The sequence below is a fragment of the Motacilla alba genome, chromosome 15 (assembly GCF_015832195.1).
Source record: "Motacilla alba alba isolate MOTALB_02 chromosome 15, Motacilla_alba_V1.0_pri, whole genome shotgun sequence".
NCBI lineage: Eukaryota > Metazoa > Chordata > Aves > Passeriformes > Motacillidae > Motacilla > Motacilla alba.
This window is the reverse complement of record NC_052030.1, coordinates 12,213,102-12,235,996: the sequence shown is the minus strand read 5'-3', so window position 1 is coordinate 12,235,996 and position 22,895 is coordinate 12,213,102. Positions and strand designations below refer to the sequence as shown.

The 22,895-nt window shown below is 53.5% G+C and overlaps 2 protein-coding genes and 5 non-coding genes across 8 annotated transcripts; 6 read left to right on the top strand and 1 right to left on the bottom strand.

The window, feature by feature from the left end:
• Positions 1-296: 296 nt before the first annotated feature.
• On the bottom strand, positions 297-368 carry TRNAA-UGC. Its single transcript has one exon. It is a non-coding gene; the product is annotated as a tRNA-Ala (tRNA).
• Positions 369-578: 210 nt separating this feature from the next.
• On the top strand, positions 579-650 carry TRNAD-GUC. The gene has a single exon. It is a non-coding gene; the product is annotated as a tRNA-Asp (tRNA).
• Positions 651-994: 344 nt separating this feature from the next.
• On the top strand, positions 995-1,067 carry TRNAF-GAA. The gene has a single exon. It is a non-coding gene; the product is annotated as a tRNA-Phe (tRNA).
• A 248-nt stretch (positions 1,068-1,315) lies between these two features.
• On the top strand, positions 1,316-1,387 carry TRNAD-GUC. The gene has a single exon. It is a non-coding gene; the product is annotated as a tRNA-Asp (tRNA).
• A 240-nt stretch (positions 1,388-1,627) lies between these two features.
• On the top strand, positions 1,628-1,699 carry TRNAA-UGC. Its single transcript has one exon. It is a non-coding gene; the product is annotated as a tRNA-Ala (tRNA).
• Positions 1,700-3,278: 1,579 nt separating this feature from the next.
• Positions 3,279-4,631, top strand: UBB (ubiquitin B). 2 transcript variants are annotated; one of them, XM_038152584.1, is made up of 2 exons: positions 3,279-3,436; positions 3,861-4,631. In XM_038152584.1, the coding sequence occupies exon 2, from the start codon at positions 3,867-3,869 to the stop codon at positions 4,554-4,556; it is 690 nt and encodes a 229-aa protein (XP_038008512.1). In that variant the 5' UTR covers positions 3,279-3,436; positions 3,861-3,866; the 3' UTR covers positions 4,557-4,631. The 2 variants fall into 2 exon arrangements, with proteins under 2 accessions (XP_038008512.1, XP_038008511.1); XM_038152583.1 differs by having other exon boundaries at positions 3,284-3,470.
• A 3,388-nt stretch (positions 4,632-8,019) lies between these two features.
• Positions 8,020-22,876, top strand: SCARB1 (scavenger receptor class B member 1). Its single transcript, XM_038152582.1, has 11 exons — positions 8,020-8,259; positions 11,853-12,010; positions 14,327-14,468; positions 14,908-15,111; positions 15,290-15,385; positions 15,968-16,080; positions 17,908-18,074; positions 18,659-18,777; positions 19,791-19,864; positions 20,697-20,748; positions 21,210-22,876. The coding sequence occupies exons 1-11, from the start codon at positions 8,140-8,142 to the stop codon at positions 21,420-21,422; spliced, it is 1,458 nt and encodes a 485-aa protein (XP_038008510.1). The 5' UTR covers positions 8,020-8,139; the 3' UTR covers positions 21,423-22,876.
• Positions 22,877-22,895: the final 19 nt, after the last annotated feature.

Here is a 22,895-nt window from a genome sequence, read left to right as displayed (position 1 = left end):
TTTAGATCTGCAGCCAGAAGGAAAGCAGCCCCTTGTTGTTTTCAGTCAAACACTGGGGTTTTGGGGTTTTTTCAGCACACTGGGTGTGGGAGGTCCCCAGGCAGGAGGGTGCTGGGGGCTCCTGGCAGGGCTCCTTTCTTCAGCGGGAATTGCAGCACAAGCCTGCACGCTCTGCTGCGGGGAAGGAAGAAAATCAACAGGCAGGGACCGAGTGTGATGGGAAATTTCGGCTCCTCGTGAAAATGGGGCAAGGAAAAGCAAAAACCACTGGGGGGGGAAAAAAAAAAAAAGAAAAGTGGAGATGCCGGGGATTGAACCCGGGGCCTCATACATGCAAAGCATGCGCTCTACCACTGAGCTACATCCCCGCGATGGAACACAGCGTGCACACGGGGAATACACCGGGACCAGGAGCCGCAGGCCGGGCCCGGCGGGGACACCGCGGTGACAGCGCTGTCACCCCGCGTCCCCGAGCCCCGCGCTGCGCCCCGGCCGCGGGAGGGGAGCGGGACAGCGGCAGCTCCGCCGGGGGGACCGCAGCCTCATAGAGCAATGGAAAGGAGCAGTAAATGTACCAGTCCTCGTTAGTATAGTGGTGAGTATCCCCGCCTGTCACGCGGGAGACCGGGGTTCGATTCCCCGACGGGGAGGTACGGTTAATTTTGTCCTCAGATGCCATTTTTTGTGCGTGGCCCCGGCAGGGTTCGTGTGTGACGCTGCCGTGGAACTCCCGCCGGCAGAGCCGCGTTTTGTGCCCGGCAAGGAGAGCGGGGTGTCCCGGGGTGCGTGCGGAACACCCCGCCGCTGCCGGTGCCTGGGGGTTCCCCGTGAGCCTCGGAGTGCAAATGGGATCCTCGGCGTGGAAATGCCTGCGGGAAGGTGCGGATCCAGGGCACGCCCGGGACCGGCGGCGGAACGCGCGGCAGGGCGGAACCGGCCGGGCAGGGGGCGCGGGGCGGGGTCGTATCCACGGCCAGCGGGAGCCCCCTCGGCCGCCGAAATAGCTCAGTTGGGAGAGCGTTAGACTGAAGATCTAAAGGTCCCTGGTTCGATCCCGGGTTTCGGCAGAAGATTTTGATTTTACTTTTTCTTTTTTTTTTTTCCTCTTGCCGTCAAGACGCGTCCTTTTGTAGCCGAGCAGAGGGAGCAGGGGCTGCTGTCCCTGCGCGGGGCGGCTCAGCCGCTGCCATCGAGGCGCTCCCTCGTGCGGGACTTTTGCGTCAGGAGCCGCTTCCCGAAAAGCGGTGGCGGTGGAGCCGGTCCTGTGGCCGCCCCTCGGGCATGACCTGGTGCGCATGGCGCCGCTCTCCCACCGTCCTCGTTAGTATAGTGGTGAGTATCCCCGCCTGTCACGCGGGAGACCGGGGTTCGATTCCCCGACGGGGAGGTTGCCTACCTTTTTCTTCCTTTTTTTTTTTTTTTTTTTTTTTTCTTTCTGCACGGATTTCTCTGATTTCCGACGGAGTGAAACCATTCGGTTTTCTGTGTGCGAACCAGCGCGTTCCTGTCCCTTTGAGGGCTGCCTGAGGATGGCACCAGGCTCTGTGCCCTGCCCGCCCGCCCGTCCCCGCACCGGGGCCGGCTCCGCACGCAGCTGGCCGGCGGGCCGGGAGCGAGGCGCGGGCAGGGGGATGTAGCTCAGCGGTAGAGCGCATGCTTTGCATGTATGAGGTCCCGGGTTCAATCCCCGGCATCTCCACGTGCCTTTTGCTCTCTTTCTCGCTTTTTGGTGATGTTTAATCCAGCCGAAGCCACCGCGTCGCGCTAAGCAGCAGCAAAGGGACTGTGCGGCCGAGAGTGGCCCGCAGTGGAACTTCCCAGCGGCAAAAAGTGTTGTTTTTTGGTTTTTTTTTGTTTTTTTTTGTTTTTTCCATTTGGTTCTCCTCAGGCCTGTGCGAACACACACGGCTTTGTGTCCCTCTGGTGTGCACTAAGGGACATCTGATTTTACCCCTGAGTTATAAATGCACAACAGCTCAGATGCGTACTCCATGTGTGTACATATAAATATATGTACGTATATATACACATATACACACACTCATTGATTATCCCTCAGGATTTTTATCTCTTTATCCCTCGGCCTTTCCGTGTCCCTCACGTCCCCTCTCCAGCCTCGCTGATCTCCATCCCCGGGCAGGAGCCCCCTGCAGCCCCTCATCCTGCAGGCTGCTCCCTGCCCTTTCAGGCTGTCCCAGCATCGCCACAGCAGCCCCACACCTCCCGTGGCCTGTCCCTTGTCCCCGTGGCACCGAGGCTCTGGGATGAACCTGCTCCATGCCAGCGGGAATGTGCCTGGGGAGGTGACAGACACCACCGTGCCCCACCACGTTCTCTCACAAATAACACTCGAGGTGCCCCTCGGGGTAAAGCCACTGTGGAAAACGCCAATCACTTGTTTTTAATGTTTTAGAAGTTTAGTACTAAAAAAATGGTTATAAAAATAGCAATATAATTAGGGTGATAAAAATGTGAACAATTGAGACTAGGACAATACGAGACAATAGGAACAAAGAGTTACGGATGGTCTGGGTACCTTTTCTGGGCAAAATAAGCCCGAAAAAGGACACACGTTAACAGAGGATTAGCCCTTAAAAGCAATAGCCCGTTGCATATTCATACATCTCATACATGATGCATAAATTCCATTCAAACAAAGGATTCTGTCTGGTCAGTGTCAGCTTCTTCCTCCGAATCCTGACAGCATCTTCATGGCAGAGCAAGGCAGGAAGAAGTTCGTTTCTTCTGATAAAACAGCAATAAATTCTCTTTCTCTGAAAGATTTAGGTGTCCTGTGGCTGCTATCTGGTGTGAGTACCTCATTCCTTTCTTAAAAAAAAATCCCACATACATAGTTCCTATTTTAACTACAAAACTATATTTACCATCCTATTAAAATGTTAATACAGCACTGCTACTCAATACAACATAATACATATAGTAAATATCTGCGTAGAGCCATATAATATCCACTTTTCACAGCCACGAACTCCTTCCCTCAGGAGCCCCCTCACGGTGTGGCCGCGGGCAGAGCCGACCCTCACTTCGCCCTAGGAGCAGAAACCAAGGAGGTGTTTATTCATCAATCAGGGGCGCAATTGCAGGGTTTGAGGCCCTGAACATAATGAAACTTTTTATGTTTTGCACTTTGGCGCGGGGCTGAGGCTCCAGGCCGGGGTCACGGACCCGGCCCAGCCGCGGCCCCGCTCCAGGCCGGGTTTTGCCGCCGCTCTCCGCCCCGCGCGCGCCAACCGCAGCGCCACCCGCGCGAGGCGCCGATCCCTCCGCGCCGCCGGCCCCTGCCACGCAGCGGAGCGGAGGCGCGCGGCGCGAGGAAAAGAGTGCGCGGCGGAGTGATCCGAGCGCGGGGGCGGGGCGCCGGAGGCCATATAAGCGCCCAGCGGAGGGATGCGTGGCGCAGTTGGCGCTGGGTGAGGTGCGTGGTGTCGGCTCGGCCGAGCGGCGCCGCGGTGAGAACTCGGCGGGGGAGGGCCTAGATGCGGGCTGGGCGTCCGGGCGGGAGGGAAGGGTTTGTGCGCTGAGGAGCTGCGGCTGGGGGCGATGGCGGACAGCGATGGCGGGGGGAGGGCTGGGACGTTGCCTTCCCCTCCAACGGCAGCACCGCGAGGCGGTGGCGGGGAAGGGCCGGGGCGAGCGGCCGCTGGCAAAATGGCGGCCGCGCAGGCGCAGCGGTGCTTCAAGATGGTGGCGGGCGCGCGCCTCGGGCGGGAAGGGGAAGCGGGTGGGGGCCCCGCCCCTTCTATCGGTGTGGGCGGGGCTTGCGCTGTCACGTCACGGACGGGGCGCAGCCCCCGGTGCCGGGAGCAGTCGCTAAAGCACGGCGGGTTTTCCTCTTCCAGGGAAAAATGCAGATCTTCGTCAAGACCCTGACTGGCAAGACCATCACCCTCGAGGTCGAGCCCAGTGACACCATTGAGAATGTCAAGGCCAAGATCCAGGACAAGGAAGGCATCCCTCCTGACCAGCAGAGGCTGATCTTTGCTGGCAAGCAGCTGGAGGATGGCCGTACCCTCTCTGACTACAACATCCAGAAGGAATCCACTCTGCACTTGGTGCTGCGCCTGCGGGGTGGAATGCAGATCTTTGTCAAGACCCTGACTGGCAAGACCATCACCCTCGAGGTTGAGCCCAGTGACACCATTGAGAATGTCAAGGCCAAGATCCAAGACAAGGAAGGCATCCCTCCCGACCAGCAGAGGCTGATCTTCGCTGGCAAGCAGCTGGAGGATGGCCGTACCCTGTCTGACTACAACATCCAGAAGGAATCTACGCTGCATCTCGTGCTGCGCCTCAGGGGTGGCATGCAGATCTTTGTCAAGACCCTGACTGGCAAGACCATCACTCTGGAAGTTGAGCCCAGTGACACCATTGAGAATGTCAAAGCCAAGATCCAAGACAAAGAAGGCATTCCCCCTGACCAGCAGAGGCTGATCTTCGCTGGCAAGCAGCTGGAGGATGGCCGTACCCTGTCTGACTACAACATCCAGAAGGAGTCAACTCTGCACCTTGTCCTGCGCCTGCGGGGTGGTAACTGAACCAGCAGGTTGTTGCTTCCAAATAAAAGGTTCCCTGCGCTTGTTCATTCCAATAAAGCTGTTGCATCTGTGAAAGCTTGTGTCCCAAGTTACACGGACGGTTGTTCGTGACGTTGCCCAACTGCAGGTCTCTAATAAACAATAATTACGTAGCTTTCCACAGACAAAAGAGTTGCAAAACTGCCTTATGCAAGGCTTCCACATTCCTGGTGGCTGTCGCTAATCCCGCAGCCGTGGTTTTCCTGAGGTTGTATAAGCGTTCTGATACCTGGCTGCAGCTCAGTGCCCGCCTGCAGATGTTGTGCAGCTGTGGTGTTGTGTAAGCAGGGCTGTGCAACGGGGAGCTGTAGATGGAGAGTCAGAAGCCTTTGAGATAGCTCCTGGTTGCCCAGCAACTGCCCTTATTTTGGGATTAGTGGGGAAACAGCAGAAGGGTGATCCCAGCTCTGTCACGGGCTGGGGGAACAGGATGGAAAGTGGGGTGGCAAGTGTAGATCCCATCAGTTACGGGGTGGATTTGTTTTTTTGTCACGCGTAATGGCATGAAGCAAGCAGTAATTTCCCATGTACTTACTGGAAATCTGAATGTGCTTCATTCCAGCTGTGCCCCAAATGGAAATGCTGCTGGGCTGAGCTGTCAGAGCAGTTCCTGTGTGCTGCAGAAGCCCTGGCGAAAGGGAAGTTGCCTCTGAAGTGTTGGAGGTGGGGGTGGCAGGAGGGGCTGATGAGGAGTTAACCATGGCTCTGCTGGGTGCGTGGAGAGGGAAAAGGGAGAGTGACCCAGAAATGCTCTTTCCAGGAGTGGTGACACGGACTCGGCTGTGGAAGGGGATGTGGTGGGAGCAGAGTAATGGTCTCAGCTGGTGGCTGGCCTCAGGGGACAGCAGGGAGCTGGCACTGCCTGGGTGGGAGAGCAGGGTGTGGCTCCAGTAGCAGCAGTTCCTTCTGCTAGCGTGGCCTGCACGGAGCAGTGTGGAACGCCAAGACCTGTGCTGTGCCAGAGGAAGCATTTGAATGCTAAGGAGCTCAGCCCCACGTGGGTGGGAGCTGGTGCTGTGCCATCCTGGACATCCTGTTCTCCCCCACAGGAGTGCCCCGGGCTCTGCCCACGCTGCCCTGGCTCCCGGTTCCTGAGCTGAGCCCCAGCCCCTGCAGTGAACAGCTGGCTGCCGTGTGGCCTTCCTGTCCTCTGGGGACAGCAGAATTCCCAAACTGAGCATCTTCCCAGCAGAGCTCCTCCAGCACGGGTGTGTGCTCCGTGCAGGGCATGCTGTCACTGGCATGCAGTGGTTCTGCCCTGGTTCTGCTTTGAAAGCAGCCTGCCTGCCATCGGGGGAGAGCTGCAGGAGGACACGGGCTGTCTGATGAAAGTCAGAAACCTCCACAAATGACTACAGAGCTGTGTGTTAAGAAATCCTTTTATTTTCAATGTCTCAGTGAAAACCCTTTCCAATGTCCTGTTTAAAAACCACCAGGCTGCAATGGCCTGGAGCAGGCTGCAGCCAGGCAGAGCAGGAAGCCTGCAGGAGCTGTGGCCTCATGAGCTGGGTCAGCCTCTGCTGACCACAAGGGAACAGTGGAAGTTGTGTCAGGAGGGTCAGAATGGGTGTTAGGAAAAAGTTCTTCCACAGAGGATGGGCTGAACAGACATCCTGGGGCTGGCCACAGCAGCAAGCCTGCCACAGTCCAAGATGAGTTTGGACAACACTCTCAGGCACGGGGTGGGATTTTGGAGCTGTCCTGTGCAGGTTTTTGTCTTGATCCTAGTGGGTTCCATCCGGCCCAGGACATTCTGTGACCTCTGCAGGTGGCTTTGCTGGGTTGGAGGATCCTCAAAGCTCAGTGTGGCAGCGCCAGCGCTTCAGAGGCAGCACCCGTGAGCAGAGACCACAGCTGGGGTGGGATCAACAGCAACATTTGATGAGAACAGCAAAGCTCGTGTCAGCTTTAAGGTTGGGTTTTGTTCTACCCATGGCAGAACATGCTGTTCCCAGAGACCTTCTCACGGTCCCATTGTTCTGCAGCGCCTCGGGGAAGCTCCTGGGTTTTACCGGGGATTTTGGGGATTTGAGGAAAAATTCATTTCGCAGCGTTTCTCTGTAAAAAAATGGTTTTAAAAAGGTAAAAGTAAATACAGCGTGCTGTTCTGAAGGTATTGCTGCTGGGAGAGGGGGCCCATCCCACAGCCGAGACACTGGTTAATTGATTTGGTAATTAAACACAGGCAACTAACAGGGTAAAAGGTTTAGAAGGGGAAAAAAGAGACCAAATTAAGCGTAAAGATACAAATGTAAGTGTTCTACCAAGATGGGGGCCATGGCCAGAGGCAGATCCTGTGCTGTGCTGGGCCCTGCCTGGTGGCAGCCGTGGGATTGTCTCCTCTCTTGGTGCAGGGCAGTGTGTGGCAGGTGGAAGCACTCCAGTTTCCAGATGTGTCAGCTCGGCTGGGACAACGGGATGTTGCACAGGATTGGTTTAAAACAGGCTGTCACAAACTGGACTCTTTATTTTCTGCTGCCTTCTAGGTGCACCTGGGGATGAGTCTCAGCGAGGCTTTTATTCAGGGCCATGTTCAGATGCACAGGATTGACAAAAGACACAGTTTTTTGGAAAAGCAGAGTTGGGTTAAATGGAAAAACAGAGGCAGGTTAATGGCTGATGGATGTTTACTCCTCAGGCAAGACACAGACACATATACACATGAATATATATTTTATATATATATATATATATATATAAAATATATATATATATATATAAAATATATATATAATATATATAATATATATAATATATATAATATATAATACATTATATATATGTATAATATAGATACATATACACATGAATATATAATATATATAAAATATACAGAATATATATAATACATAATATATATCTATAATATAGATACATATACACACGAATATATAATATATAAAAATATATAGAATATATATATAATACATAATATATATGTATAATATAGATACATATACACATGAATACAAACACGTTTATGTATTTTTTGTCTAGTGACAGAACAAGAAGGAATGGCTTCAAACTGAAAAAATCGCTTAGATTAGATATTAGGAAGAAACCCTTTACTGGGGCGATGGTGAGGTACAGGAACATATTTCCCAGAGAAGCTGTGGCTGCCCCTGCCCCCCTGGAAATGTCCAAGGCCAGGCTGGACGGGGCTTGTGGGACAGTGGAAGGTGTCCCTGCCCACGGCAGCAGGTGGAACGAGATGATCTCTGAACGCAAACCCGTTCTCTTCTCCCATTGCGTGACTGAGCGGTATTTGATCTGTTTACACGCTTCCCCCGTCTCTGTTTTACCGCTTTGCCCGTTTTTCCGTGCGCACCCGCGTGTTGACCCCGACGCCGCGCTCGCCTTCCCTTTCCCGCCGCGCCTCCCGCGGGAGGGCGTGCCCGTGGGCGTGGCTCCCACCAGCCCCGCCCCCTCCCGGCGCGGCCCCGCCCCCTGAGCCGGGCCGGGCCGGGCCGGGCCGCGGGGCCATAAAGCGGCGGCGGCGGCGGGACCCGCTGCCGGTGCCCTCCCGGTGCCGCTCCGCCCCGCCATGGCCGTGGCCCAGCGCAGGCTGTCCGTGGGGCTGGGGCTGGCCGGGCTGGCCTGCGCGCTGCTGGGGGGCTGCCTGCTGCTCCTGGGGCCGCTCATCGTCCGGCAGCAGGTCATCAAGGTCAGCGGGGCGTGAGGGGCGCGGCGGGGCCGGGCGGGGTGCGGCGTGTGCCGCGGGCTCGGGGGCCCGGGGGGTGCGCTGGAGGCCGGGTGCGGGGCTCGGTGCCTGCGGTCGGTGGCCGGAGCCGGTGCGCTGCGGGCTGGGGCTGTGCGTGTTTGCGTGGTGCGGTGCGGAGAGCCGAGCTCCGGAGAGCGGCAGCGTCGCTGCTGCGGCTCCGAGCAGCCTCAGGGTCCTACGCTGGGCAAATGCGGGTTTGGGGTGTTCCACCCTTGTTGACAGCAGATGTACCCGGAGTGAGCGGGTTAACCACCCACCCCTGGTTAACGAGGGCTCTTCGCATCGCTGGAGCTCGCTGGGGATGCAGGGCTTGGCAGAGCATCACCCCGAGCGCCGACGATGTCTCCTTTCCCTCCTGCCTCCACCTGCAGCACCAGTTATTCCTTTCATAAGTAGATGAGCACACTGCCGGGCTCACACGTGAGATGCTTTGCCAGCTGGAAACAGGATGATGTGCAAGAGCTCTCCAGAGGAGCCTTGTGCGGGGAGCAGCCTCCAAGTTGTCCCCTCTCCTTCAGAAAGAAGTCCTTCAGACTGAAAGCATGAAGAGTTGCTTCTCTGAAGACCGGTTTTACCCACAGGAGAGGTGCTGAGGGTGAAGAGGGTTTGTCCCCAAAACGTGGGGCTGTGGGTGGAGTTGCTGGTCTGTTCAGTAGTTGCTGCACAGTTTTATGAACCAGCACTCCTGTCCCTGCTGCTGGGACACCAGTTATCCTGCTGTAATGTAGAGCTCATCCCCACATTCAGCCAAACCTTTTTCTCCCTGTCCAAGGCAGATGTGCTCCCTGCCTTGGCCTTTCTCCAAGCTTCCACCTACCCAGGTCAGCCCCTGAAAATTTGCTTCTGATGAAAGAGATGAACAAACACCTCGTAGCCAATGGCTGGCATTGCGTGTGGCGCAAAGTCTCTGCCGAAAATGACCTACTTAAACTTGCCCCTTGGAAGTGCTGCTGGCTGGGCAGAGCCAGACAGTCCTGTGGATTAAACAGTAGAAAGTCTTTGTTCAGTTTCAGGACATCAGGAACTGGTAGCTGCAAATAAAAGGCTGAATGGCCCCTGCAGGACAAAAATGATACTTTTTGTGCAAAAACCTCTCTGCCCTCTTTTTTAGCTAATCCTGATTTTTTTCAACCTAATTAGCTAAGTCCTAATAATTTGCAGTGAGAACAGAAGATGAAGACAAGATCAACCCTTGTTTCTCCTCCCTTCATCTCAAGCCCTTGGTCTCCCCATCTTCAACATGACACTAAATTACACTGAGCTCATTTTTTTTCCATTTCACATTAAGCCTAATAACCGAGTGATGATGGGTGATGAGAAACATTCAGGCCCTTACTGAAACTCCTGGGCTGGTCTTCAGAGTAGTGTGGGTGAGAGGAGCTTGAAGGGCTGGGGTTGGGCAGGTGAAGGCTGGTTTGCCCATCCTGGCTTCCTGAGCTCTGTCAGGATGGTGTATCCTGATGGAAAAGCACTCAGTTATGGAGAGGTGGTTGTTACAAGGATGTCTTTAGGTGAAGTCCGCAGGGAAAGCGGAGAGCTTGGAGCCTGCCCCATCTGCACTGGGCTGCCTGTGGGGTTGGCCCTGCAAACCTGGGGAATACTGCTTTTCTGGAAGCATCTGGAATGCCACAGGCCTGCCTTAGGGATGAGCTTGCACGCAGCGAGGCTGCATCAGCTCATCCCTTTGCCAGCTGTGGCTGCTCCCCTCGGGAGCTCGGGTGCTGTCCTGGCTGCAGGAGCAGCACGGCCCTTGCTGAGGGGACCTGGAGGGTGAGGTGTGACTGACACCCAGCTGAACTACTCCTCCCATCTGCAGGGGAAGCCTCATCTCTGTTTCACTGAGCAGGGGCCTCCCTCCCTCCTGGAGAAGCAGGATTTGGATGCTGTGGTGGAGCTGCTGCTCTCCTGGCCCCATCTGGAGCTGATGGGCAGTAACCAGTTCCTTTCAGTTCCTCAGGAACAAAGATCAGCCTGGTCAGGAGGGGTCAAACAACTCAATGACCCTTTGCAACCCATCTAGTTGACAAATGCTCTGGTTTTTATCTCAGACATATGACTGTGTTTTGACCTAAAAATAGCTTAATTTGAAGCTATTTTACCCCATTGTGGGGATCTTAGCAGCACCTGAGGAGTACCTTGAGCTGCTGAGCCCAGGTTGGGAGGGAGCTGGGAAAGGCAGCAGGGAGCTGGGATGTAGCTCCATCTGACTGGGTACTTCTTATAAAAATAAATGCATATGCAACAAGTGGTCGAGGGAGTGCAAGACAGAGCAAGCAGTTAAAGGAAAGGAGATGTTCTTGATCATAATCTGTTCGACGCTTGGGATTCAGGCTTGTGAAGCAGATTAAAGCAAAAATCTGTCCTATTACTGCTTCTTTGTCACGAAATCCTTGAGGCTGGCAAAATGAGAGCAGCATGTGGTGGTGGGAAGGGTTTGCTAGGGTAGATGGGTTGCACAGCATTGTGGAGTTGTGTTCCCAGGGATTGGGCTTGGATGAGGAGCTTGCTGCTCACAGGTAGCTCAGCCTTGCCATAAAATTCCTCAAGAAAGAGGAGGTGTTATGGGGAAACCTCTGGCACCTCAACTCCCTGTGTCAGCAAATATGTGCCCAGTCAGATGGAGCTGCTCCAGAGCAGGAGCTGCTGAGTTGCACCAGCATAAAGCCCTCCTCCTCTTGATGGATCAACCAAACTTCCATAAGCTGGCTGGGTTACCTAAGCAGGGACAAGGATCTGTGCTTCCAGAAGAAACAATTATGGTGGAACACATCCAAAGTGGGTGTTCAAGAAGGAACAAGCTCTTGCCCTCCTGCAGCAGCCTGGAGGCAGGGAGGGAGTGGAGGCAGCTGTGTCCATGTGCCAGGTCTGAGCTCAGGAGGGCTTAAGTTGTCTCTGAGCTCCTGCAGGCATTTCCCAGCACACAGGACAGTGATATGGGAACATGATTGTGCCTTGCCTTTGACCTGCCTCATGATCAGCTGTGAGTCAATGTAGGCTGGCAGCTGAGAGGAGGCAGGGGTGTCCTGTGCTGTGCCACACTGCACTGCCATCCCAGTTCTCCATCTTCTTTTTGGGCATCTAGTGGGCTCTCCCTGCTGGTACCCAAGCAGTCGTGAGGACAGCTGTGCCACTTCTCCTTGCTTGCATTTAGCTGCGTGGAGCTGCCAAACCCATGAGCAAAGGCCTTTGGGACAGGCAAGTAAAACGTGCAGAGTAGTGAATAACTCAGAGCCAAGTCTGCAGCACATCAGAACACTCGGAAACCCTGTGGGTAGGATTAGAAAAGTTAAGCCTGAATAAATAAGCCAGCAGACATCCTGGCTTCTAAACATAAACCTGATGCTTCTGCACACACAGGATTTCTCACTGTATATCTAGCTGGGTTTCAGTCTGCCAAAAACACCTGGATCCTCCGGAGAGCTTCTGTAACTGCCACCTTCAGCTGTGCCTTACCCTGAGCTGAGGGTGGATGTGTTCATCTGCAGCCACAGAACCCAAATGTTGTGGCCCCTTATTTTTTTTTTTTTGCCTTGCAGAACGTCAGGATCGACCCCAGCAGCATCTCCTTCCAGATGTGGAAAGAGATCCCTGTTCCTTTCTACTTGTCAGTGCATTTCTTTGAGGTGCTGAACCCCAAGCAGGTCCTGAGGGGAGAGAAGCCGGTGCTGAGGCAGCGTGGGCCCTACGTGTACAGGTCAGGTACCACTTGTGCTCCAGCTTGGGACAAGCCTGACCTCCGTGCTGCCTGCCAGGCTGCTGGCTGGCTCCTCTGGCAGGAGGGCATGGCATCAGCAGGCTCGGTGAGAGCCCAGGGGCACTGGATTTAAAGGGACCCAAATGTGCTCTAAATTGCTCTGATCTTGCTAAAGAGGTCTCAGGACCTCTGGTCACTGAGACAGGGAGATTGGGGGGTGCTCCACTGAGCTGTGGAGCTCAGTCTTTTTCTGGGGCCTGTTGGGCAGGCAGACCTGGGCTGATACGGTCCAAACACGGGAATGAGGGGTGTTGGTGTCATGGTGGATGATCCTGTCTTCAGAGCGCTCTTCTTTTGTCTTCACTGTGCATTTAAGAGCCCAGCTCTTGAGCTGGAGTCACCCCGATGTCAAAACTCACGGGCCAGCCTAAGTCCTCACTTAACATGAGACCCAGAACGTCCCCAACATGAGAGCTCTGCTCATGGGAGCCAGCATGGAGCACTGCCTCTGGTCAGACCCACGCACAGCAGGGCTGGGTCTGCTTGCCATGGCTGAGGATGCTGGCTGAAGCCCCGGGTGTTTCTCAGCACCCAAAAGAAGAAGCAGTGATTGATGTTGAGTTGAGCGTGTGAACCTCCCCATGACCAGTGATCTTCAGTATATTAGTACCTACAGTAATGGGGTGAGGTTGAACAGCAGCCTAAGCAAGCTCATGTGGGAAGATTACTGGTTAATCCAAAGCTGTTTGAGCAGTGTGAGGGGACACCTGCAGTATGTATGTGCCCTTGTTTGCCCTGGCCTTGCCAGGTCCCCCCCGTGGGTTCTGTATGTTGCCATCACATCGCTCTCTTGGCTTGGGGAAAAGCTTCACTCACTGTAAAGAAGAATAAACAAAGGGGCAAAGCTTATTAGTGTCCTTGTGTTCCTGCTGAGCAAGATTAGTGCCCTTCCCTAATGTGGGCTGTAAAACAGAGGCTCCACAGTGAAGGACTTTGTTTTTGCTGGTGAGCTGAGCTTCAGTTCCTCCAGGAGCAGCAACAGGCTTGTGATGCTGGGGACACGGAGCACTGCAGCTGCCGTGAGGCTGGGGCTGCCCCTGTGCCGTGGGCTGAAGTCCAGCAGCACTGGGCTGATGCCTAGAGAGGCTTCCTGGAACAGAGGCTGGACAGAGTTAAATGAATAAAGCAGGGATTTACTGAAAGGCCTTCAAAGGATGCACCTTGGGCAGTGCAAGAGCCCGGCAGTGGCTCCACCCAAGATGGATGGCATGCCATGAGTTTTCACAATTTTATAAGTTTTGGTCCATTTCTGTATTGGGGTTCATTGTCCAGTCACAGCTCCAGGTTGTGCAGTCCCATCCTCCCAAGTTGCTCTCCTTAGTTCCCTGTTGTTTTACACTTTTTGGGCCTGAAGCTGCAGTGGTGTCCTTGGTTCTGGGGCTGGAAAAAGATTCTTTTGTCTGGCTGAGCTGCGAGGAGAACTTGCTAACACTTCATATGAAGTTCAGAGCTACATACTAATGCAGAATGTGGAAAATATGAAAGCTGAAAGGCCTCAGGCAGTGTGCAGGATGGGGATGGCCTGATGCCCTGAGGAGCAGAAGGGCCACGATGCTGTGTGGAGGGTCAGGCTGCCCTGAACCCAGGAGCCATCACGTTTGCTTGGGAGCAGATCACTGGTGGAACATGGGGCATCTTGGCTGGTCCTCTCCTGTGTGGGCTGTTTTGGTGTGTGGGTTGCTGTGGCTCTGCCCCCTGTGTCTGGGGACCTCTCTGCTGTGCCTGGGCTTTACAGTGGCTGTGGGTGAAGCAACAGAGGAGATTTACAGTTTTGTCTTAAATTTCTTGGGTAATGAGTTGGGAAGAAACACTTTGTATCTGCAAGAATCCAACCTGTCAGGGATGCCTGGCTCTTGGGCTGCCCTCTCCTCCTGCCAGACCCAAACCCATGTTGGGCTGGAGGGGTTATATCTGTTCCTACACTGCAGCTCCTAACCCTGCTTGGGCTGGGGGGTTCATATCTGTTCCCACACTGCAGCTCTGTGCCAGACCCTAACCCTGCTTGGGCTGGGGGGTTCCCACACTGCAGCTCCTAACCCTGCTTGGGCTGGGGGTTCATCTCTGTTCCCACACTGCAGCTCCTAACCCTGCTTGGGCTGGGGGTTCATCTCTGTTCCCACACTGCCTCCCCAGCTGCCCCCTGGCTCCTCGCTGGGGTTTGGTCTCCCCCAGCAGCAAGCCCAGGCCTGTGCAGCCCATTCTGGCTCGAGGGACTGTGCCTAGAGATGGTTGCCATGATCTCCCCTCTCTTTGCAGGGAGTACAGGTTTAAAACGAACATCACATTCCATGACAATGACACCGTTTCCTACCTGGAGTCCCGGCACCTCTTCTTCCAGCCAGACTTGTCCAATGGCACGGAGGACGAGTACATTGTTGTGCCAAACATCATGATGATGGTAAGTGCTTCTTGCCTGGATGGGTTCCACCTCCTGAGCTTGCAGGGAGGGTGGTGATACCCAGCATTGAATTACTGAATCACTTTCTTGTAGGGCTTGAGGCTGATCAAGCAATGAGGTGGTTAAGCTTATATAATGCAATTTTCTACTTTGTGGGTGTTAATTTTTCTGTTAGGCTGCTACTGTTCCAAAACCAGCGTGTGCAGAGCAGCTGGTCTTCAGTCTGCAACCTCATCTGAGCATCCTGTGGGGAAATCAAGCCTGTGAGCCCTCAACTGCTTTCTTCCCCAGCTGGGAATAAAAGGAGAACCTCAGTCAGTCCAGAGGATTCCTCTGGGGCTACAGATGGGAGCAGCAGAACGATTTTGGTTAGCACCAAAAATGCTTCACCTTTGCTAAAGATAGGCCTCTCATCCCAGACATTTGTTTTCTTTCTCAGGGAGCAGCTGTGATGGTGGAAAAACTGCCAGGTTTTGTGAAGTTTTTACTGAGTGGAGCCCTGGCTACCCTGAAGCAGGAGGCGTTCATGAACCGGACAGTGGGGGAGATCATGTGGGGCTATGAAGACCCCCTGATAGATGCAATAAATCTTATTGTTCCTGGCCTGCTCCCTTTCAAGGGCAAGTTTGGATTATTCATGGATGTAAGTAAAGTGTTGGTTGGGAATGCTAAAATATTGACCTTGGGGGTAGCTCAGACACTCAGCTGAGTAGGAGCTGAGTAGCTGATGGTGTGTGAGGCACCCCCAGAGCTGATGGGGCACCCAGAGTCAGGGATGTGTTGTGTGCAGCACATTAAGCAATCATTCCTTCTCTCTGCAGTTCAACAACTCCAACTCGGGGCTGTTCACAGTACACACGGGCATGAAGAACATCAGTCAGGTTCACATGGTGGATTCGTGGAATGGGCTCAAGAAGGTGAGAGTGTGGCAGCCAGCCTTGGACAATGGGGAGTGCCTGGTTTTTAAAGCAGGGTTAGCTGAGAGCTCTGGCTGCTGTTGTGTATGGGTCAGGCGTGAAGAAGAGTTTCTACAGGACTTCAAGTGCTGCAACTTCCATTCTAGCAGCTTGCCAGGAGGCAGCCATGTGGCAAGGGGCTTTTCAGGAAGCAATGAATTCATCTCCTCATGGGTTTTTCGCTTGCACTCCCTTGCAGTGCTGGTTGCCTCTAATGGTTGAAGTCTCAGGCTCCTGTGGCCTGTGTTGAAGGTGTTAAATGCTCTTGTTAAAGGATGCTTTACCCTTCCCTTGTGGAATTCTGCTCCTAACTGAAATCAGCTGCACACACAGCTCAGCCTCTGGGGGCAGGGGGATCTTGTCCATTATTTGGGTGGATGTTTGGCTCACAGAATCGTGGAGGATGAAAAATATGCTTAAGATGGGAAAGATCTTTGGTGCTGCTGTGGAAGCAGTGTGGGGTGGTGGACATTCGTGCAGGGGTGGGAGCTGGCTCCAGCAAGCTCATCCTTCTGAGTTCCTCTCTCTCCACCTGTCCCACAGGTGAACTACTGGAGGAGCAGCCAGTGCAACATGATCAACGGCACAGCGGGGGAGATGTGGCCACCCTTCATGTCCCCAACCTCCCTGCAGTTCTACAGCCCTGATGCCTGCAGGTGAGGCCACAGCTGCCAGCCTGTCCCCATGCAGGTGGCAGGACTCGCTGCACCCATCCTACACACGCAGAGGGCTCAGGAATTGTTCCTGTAGTTAAAGTTCAGCTGCAGTTTGGGTCTGCATTATCTCTGAGTCTTGCAAACAGGGTTAGTTGTCTCATTATCAGCATCTTGTGGTATCCATAAATACCTTCCAGATCACTGGAGATGTCCAGCTTGCCCACCTTTAAGCAGTATAAAAGGACCAATGTGGTTATCTGATGTAGATAAGATGTGGGCAGTTAGAAGGAGAAGTAAGGGTTGTCAGAGGGAAATGCAACTATGACTGCAGAACATTTTCAGCTGACTAAACTCTTGGAGAAATTATGTCTGGGAGGAAATTCGTGCCACCATTTCTAGGCTCTTTCTTCTTTTTTTTTTTTTCCCTTTTGCTTGTGTAAGACACCCTGACCTTAGCTGATCACCCAGGGGTTAGAGTACCCCACAGAGCCAGCTTGAGGCTGGAAGGAGGGGAAGCAAGCACAAAACCCCTGTCCCTAGCTTGGGGAAGATAATGATAATTCCAGCTTTGTAGATAGTGCTGCAACACGAGCAAGTGCTCATGTTGAATAGAGAACAATGAGCAGTGAACAAACAGCTGAGCTGAGCAACAGCACAGGGATTCCTCTGCACAAGGGACATCAGCAAACACCAGAATGACCTGGAGGCAGGAATTTACAGGGAAGTTTACCTGTAACTGAAGTTTAAACACACACCTGTTCCTGTCAAACTCCAGGAACCTCTCTGGAGCAGAGCATGCTGCCAGGCCAGGCTCCCAGTGAAGTGGAGGAAAGCAAGCTTGGTTTCTTGTTGGCACAGGAGTTTCCTGTCACACAGAGCTGTGGGGGAGTGGCTCAGCTCTCAGACAGTGCTGTGTCTTCTCCCCAGAGCTCTGCCTCAGCCTCTGTTGACACAGCCACAAAGATCAGGGCTAAGAGCACACCTGCCTCTGCAGGGCATCTCTGAGCTCTGTGCACATGAAGTGCAGCTGGTGCTGAGAGGCAACCACCAAGGTTTTATCCTGCTGATGGGCTACAGCAAGCTCTGCCTCCTACTGGAAGGTGAGCAGAGCCAAGAGGCACGTGTGTAAGTGCTGAACATGCCCTGAATCCCCCCATCCCTGGTCCCAGCATCAGAAGGGACCATTCCTCTGTAGGAATGAGCATCCCCTTGGCTGCCCAGGTGTCCTGGCAGTCCAGTGTGGCCCACTCACCCATTTTGTGATTCTCTGATCCCTGCAAGCCTCACTCAAGTGTGAAGGGAGCAAATTTTTGTCCTGGAAACTTGCTTCAAACCTGGCCAGCAATATTGCAGCACAGTATCAATAGCCTCTAGTAGCAAGAAAAAAAATCTTGCTGTGTCACGTAGGGAAATTTTCCACTCCCCTGGAAGTCTGCTGCTGGAGTTGGCCTGCAAAGGAGATTTATCCAGTGTCCCTGCCCTGTAACAGAGCACCTCAGAGCAAGGCTTGCATAAAGTGGGTATTATCTCTTGGAGAGCAGCCCTGGGGATTACTGCATGCCTTTAAACAAATCTCACCTGGGTATAGCAAACAGACTTATAAGCCTGTGGTTTCTCTCCCTAACTAGTCCTGACCAACCCTTTAGATGTGCTTAAAACATGGAAAAGGCTTAAATACTCATTCCCCGAAGCACTGCTGAGAGTTTATCTTGATCTCAAAGTCTAAGTTACGTTGCAACTGCATCTTATCCAGCCAAGATAAGAACCCACTTCTGTGCTGGGATCCTGTTGGCTAATCCTGATCCTTCTCCACTGAACCCCTTGCAGATCCATGACACTGGTGTACGAGCAGTCTGGGCAGTTCCAGGGTGTGCCCACCTATCGCTTCGTGGCACCCAAAACCCTCTTTGCCAACGGCACAGACTATCCACCCAACGAGGGCTTCTGCCCCTGCATGCAGTCTGGCATCCAGAACGTCAGCACCTGTAGGCTCAGTAAGTCCTTTTTTCCCCCCCTGGCTCTCTTTAGTGGACCAGTATTAAATTTGAGATGCAACAGAAGCTTGATTGTCTGGAAAAACAGCTCTAGTGCCTGCTGGGATGCTGAGAAGTACTGGTGAGCTCTGTTTGCACTCCCACAGGCCTCTCAGCAGTGAGGGAAAGAGGGAAAACGCTTGTGCCTAACCCTCAGTGCCCAGCCCTGTGAGAGCCTGGCATTTGTGGGCATGCCAAGGGTACAGTGGGAGCATTACACCCCCTGGGCTGCTGGGGGCAGCAAGGAAGAGGCAGCCCATGCAGCTCCCAAACTAAATGTTAACTTTGGACACTGAGTGTGTGTCTGACAGCCCACACTGGGTGTCCCCGACTCCTGTCTGGGAACAGGGAGTTACCAAGGCATGGTGATGGGACAGAGTGGGATGTCTTGAACCCTCCCAGATCAATGGAACAACCTGCAGCGAGGGAGGGGGAGGAGAAAATATAAAAGCCTGTTCAGAACAAGTACTGCAAGGGCTTAAAAACCTCAAAAAAAGCTTTTGGGTGGGTGTGGAGCAGCTTAAGACACCTTTAATCTCATCCAGATGCGCCGATGTTCATTTCCCACCCTCACTTCTACAACGCTGACCCATCCCTGGTGAATGCAGTGGAAGGCCTGCACCCCAGCAAGGACCAGCACGGGCTTTTCCTGGATGTGCACCCCGTGAGTGAGCCCCCCAGGGTCCCCCCCCCACCCCAGGGACCCTGCCATCAGCTGAGTGGTGGCACCACTGTGCTCTCGTGGCACTGATCCAAGCAGGTTCCATAGTGCAAAGACTGGCGAGGACATGTGCAGATAAAAATGTCAAAGCCATAAACTAATTGAATAATTAGCCTGGCTTCTAGAGAATTGCAGCACTAATTATAAACATAATTGTTTCGATAAGCACAGTGAAACTCTTTCCACTGACTCAGGCCTATAACACCAGGAGGTGTATCTGGCAGCAGCCCAGCTCTGCCCCAAATCTGCCAATGCCCACTGCCATGAGAACTGGCTGGCAAAGCATGGAGACCACGCTGTGGCTCAAGCTGGCACCTCCGTTTCTGGGCTGGCTTCTTCCACTCTCTCAACCTGCCCATCTGGAACTGACTGCTTTTGCACTGGGCTGCTGCTGTGTTACACCCCTCCTGTACCCACAGCCTGAGGGTGAAGTCACCACTCCAGAGAGGTGATTGGGGGTGTCCTGAGATACCCCTGCCCCAGCTGCTGATGGAAAAGGGACTTTGGCATTTTCCACCCTCAGCCTGTGTGGTGTGAGGTCAGTTTTTCTAAATGTTCAGTGATATTTGCTCAAGTGGAAAAAAAAACCTGTTTCTCTCTTGAGGTAAGGTAAACTGTGTGTCTTATCTAGACATTGGGTTCTGACTGCTTTTCTTATCGCAGTTATGAAAATCTAATTAAGTTTATTACAGTATCAAACATCTACTGATAACAGTACAGTTAACTACATTTTTATCTAGCTGCAGGCTGCTGACTACAAACAGGGACAGTCCAACAAAAATTCTCTGCTTGTAAAAATGTGTTGCAAAACTGCAGAGTCATGAGAAACCAATATCTTAGTGGGTGTCAACAAGACCAGCTTTGAAGTGTGATGTTTTTCATGGGCTTGGAATGCTGGATAGGGTCTGTTGGTCCCAGGAAGTCACTGATGAACTGGTTGTTCTGTTCCTCTGCAGATGACAGGCATCCCCATGAACTGCTCCATCAAGCTGCAGCTGAACCTCTACATAAAGCACGTGCCTGGCATCACGTAAGTGGTCACCCCCTAGAAATGTCCATCTGCCTTCCCAGGGAGTGCTGCTGGTGCTGAGCTCGCTGCAGAGTTTACTCTCTCCAAAGCTTTACCATGAGCAGTTGTCCTAGTGCTGGAGCCAGCTGGCTCCTGTTGAAACCTCAGCCATTCCAGAGACCACAAGTTCCTTCCTTTAGCAGTGCAGAGAGTGGCTGCCTGTTTGCCCAGCTGGGGCAGTGTCCCTGCCCCTCACCAGACAGCTGAGGGAGGGACTGTCCCTCCTGGAGGGGCAGGAGCTGTTCACCTCCACTGTGCTGCCTCTCAGGAGTCACCTGCAACGTGGAGAGGCAAAACCCACTCTGCCTGTGGGGTAGAGTGAAGCCTGTGTCCACAAGACACTTCCAGCTCTAGGAAAGCAAACAGGAGGTGTCTGTAACCAAACTGTGTGGTGCCAGGTGTTAAATACCATTCAGGATGGGAGTGTGCTCCTGCTGCTTGGGCTGAGGGGCAAACACCTGCAGACAGTCCCCATGGTGCCACCCAGGTGACTGAGACAGGAGCTTTAGCATTCTGCCTCACTGAGTTTCATCTCCCTGGAGCCCAGCTGTGGGATGGCACTTCCTGCTGTCCTCAGGCAGCTGAACCCCCGTGGAAGCATGAGCTCTGCTCCTGCCTGGAAAGCACCTGGTCCCCCAAGGTGGGAGCAGCAGGGATTGCCACCTCCTTATGGTTTCCTGGCCACTGTCAGTCTGTCAGACGTGTCCCCTTAGGAAGAATTGTGCTGCTAATTGTGACCTGATCAACCGTAAACCTAAGCTTGTGTTTCTTTTTTAATTTTCTTCCCTCCCAGTCAAACAGGGCAGATTAAGCCGGTGGTCCTGCCGCTGCTGTGGTTTGCAGAGGTGAGCTGCCTTCCTCAGCCTGGTTCTGCAGAGCCTCTCCTGCTTCCCCATCACCCAGTGCTGGGGAAACTCCACTTTGCATAAAGCTTTAAGCCAGCCAGACTAATTAAGCACCAACAGAAGGCTTTTCAATACTTGGCAATGCCATTAATCCCTCTGAGCTGAACAAACCCTGCACTATACTTGGTAAATCTCTGGCTCTGCCCTAGATGTGGGGTTAAATGGGGCCCTGGACAGAGCTGCCAGCATCCCTGTCCTCCTGTGGGCCAGGGAGTGCAGCCTCCAGCTGTGGGTGCATGTCCAGCTGACTCCTGCTATTTAGTAGAAGCTTTTAGCCTGACTGAATCTTGCATAAATTCCCCAATTTATGCTGGGAGGTGGTGGGAAAGGAATGATTCAGCTGGTCTGTCTCCCCCTGCACGGGAGGGAGATGCCACTGACAAGTCTGCTTTTTTGAGCAGAGTGGATCCATCGAAGGCTCAGTGCTAAAGCAGTTCTACACCAACCTGGTGCTGCTCCCTTCAGTGCTGGACTACGTGCAGTACATCCTCCTTGGCCTGAGTGTCCCACTCATTGTCTCAGCAGCTGTCCTCATGGCAATGAGGAAGGTAAGAATCTGCAGGTGCCTGCTGGGGAGTGCTGCCAGTCCAATCAGACTCAATCAGAGGATGTAGTTTGAGCTGACAATCTAACCTGTCTGAGGAAACATTGGCTGATGCCACCAACAATCTCCTAGTGGTGCCAGGTGCCAGCAGGTAGCAGCAGGACTTCCTTAGCCATCTAGAAACTGGGCTGCAAATAGATCACACGAAGCATTTCTGGCATCTTTAGTGCACAGCAGTGATGGAAGTGGCTTCCTGGAGGAGGAGGTATTTCTCAGCTAATGAAGAAACAATCCTAGTTTATCAACCCAGCCTCCATAGAAGGCAGCAGCAGGTCTGTGCTGTTGCACAGATCTGTATCTCTGCAGGGTCCCAGCATTTTTCCAGTCAGAACAGAGCCTTCTCCAGAGGATGGAGCTATCTGAGCACAGCCTGTTAGGGGAAATGCAGTTGCTGTGTTCCTGCAGAGGGGACACAGCCACTGTGGCTGCTTCTCAGCCCAGCACAGATTCTGTATTTCCTTGAAATGCCCTTGCTGTGCAAACTGCTCCAAAGAGCTCTGGAAGTGAAACCCTCAGAGCCTTTGTGGATCTGGGCTTGCTGAGAAGTGAAGACCTTTGAAGCCTGCTGGCAGCCGGGCTGTGGGGCAGGCAGTGGGGTGAGGCTGGGCTGAGCTGAGCTGTCAGGACTGACTGTGACACAGCCACTCCGTGCAGATCTGTGGCTCTGGCTCCACGGTGATCTGGTAACACTAAGCTCTCTGCCAGCTTCAGCTCTGGAAGCAGGGATCTAACATCCTACCCCAGCCCCATATCAAAGGAAGGTGATTTAGCTTTGCACTGCAGCCAGGTGGCTTAGGCTGGCTCTAAAGCTGCAGAGGTGAAGAGAGGCAGTTTTGGGATGAGAGCAGGCTCGGGGGGAGCCTGTGTGAGGGGCTGCCTCTGCTCAGGTGGCTCCTGCCCTTCCTGGAACACCGATGCAAACCCACCTTAAACAGTGCCAGGGTTCTCGGAGTAGCACGTAATTGGATTTTAATCAAGTCTACAATTACTTAAGTGACTTAAACACATGATCCCAAATCCCCTTGTTCCTCCACACACTTCCCTGCAGGGTGGGAGTGATGCTAGGGCCCAGCATGGAGCCCGGAGCTCACCACCAAGCCCTTACTGTGCTCCCAGCATGGTCCTGGGGTGAATGCTCCCCTTCAGCTCACTGAGGGGTTGCTGGCAGGCAGGCTGCACTCTGCTGCGTGAGCCCAGGGGCTCTGAAAAAGGGCTGGGCAGTTGTTTCTAACACCTTATGCAGCCCTGAGCTGGCATTTCCTCAGCCTGCTTTGTGCAAGTCTTAATTCCTGGTATCAAAGAGGTTTAACCATGCTAGAAAGGGTCAGGGAGAAAAGCTGGATTTTTACTCATTGAAGCCAGCTGAATATCTGCTTGTGAAATATCCCAAACCCAGGCGTAAGCCAGCTGTATTTCTGTGCTCAGCCAAAAGAGTCATGAAGTGTTAGAACTAAAAATCAACTGCAGGAAGTGCCTGGCTACC

Bases quoted from the DNA above. Each gene is read 5' to 3' on its own strand.
- UBB (XM_038152584.1), top strand. From the start codon at position 3,867: ATGCAGATCTTCGTCAAGACCCTGACTGGCAAGACCATCACCCTCGAG.
- SCARB1 (XM_038152582.1), top strand. From the start codon at position 8,140: ATGGCCGTGGCCCAGCGCAGGCTGTCCGTGGGGCTGGGGCTGGCCGGG. The intron at 12,011-14,326 runs GTCAGGTACCAC...CTCTCTTTGCAG, and splicing joins CGTGGGCCCTACGTGTACAG to GGAGTACAGGTTTAAAACGA. The intron at 19,865-20,696 runs GTAAGTGGTCAC...CTTCCCTCCCAG, and splicing joins AAGCACGTGCCTGGCATCAC to TCAAACAGGGCAGATTAAGC.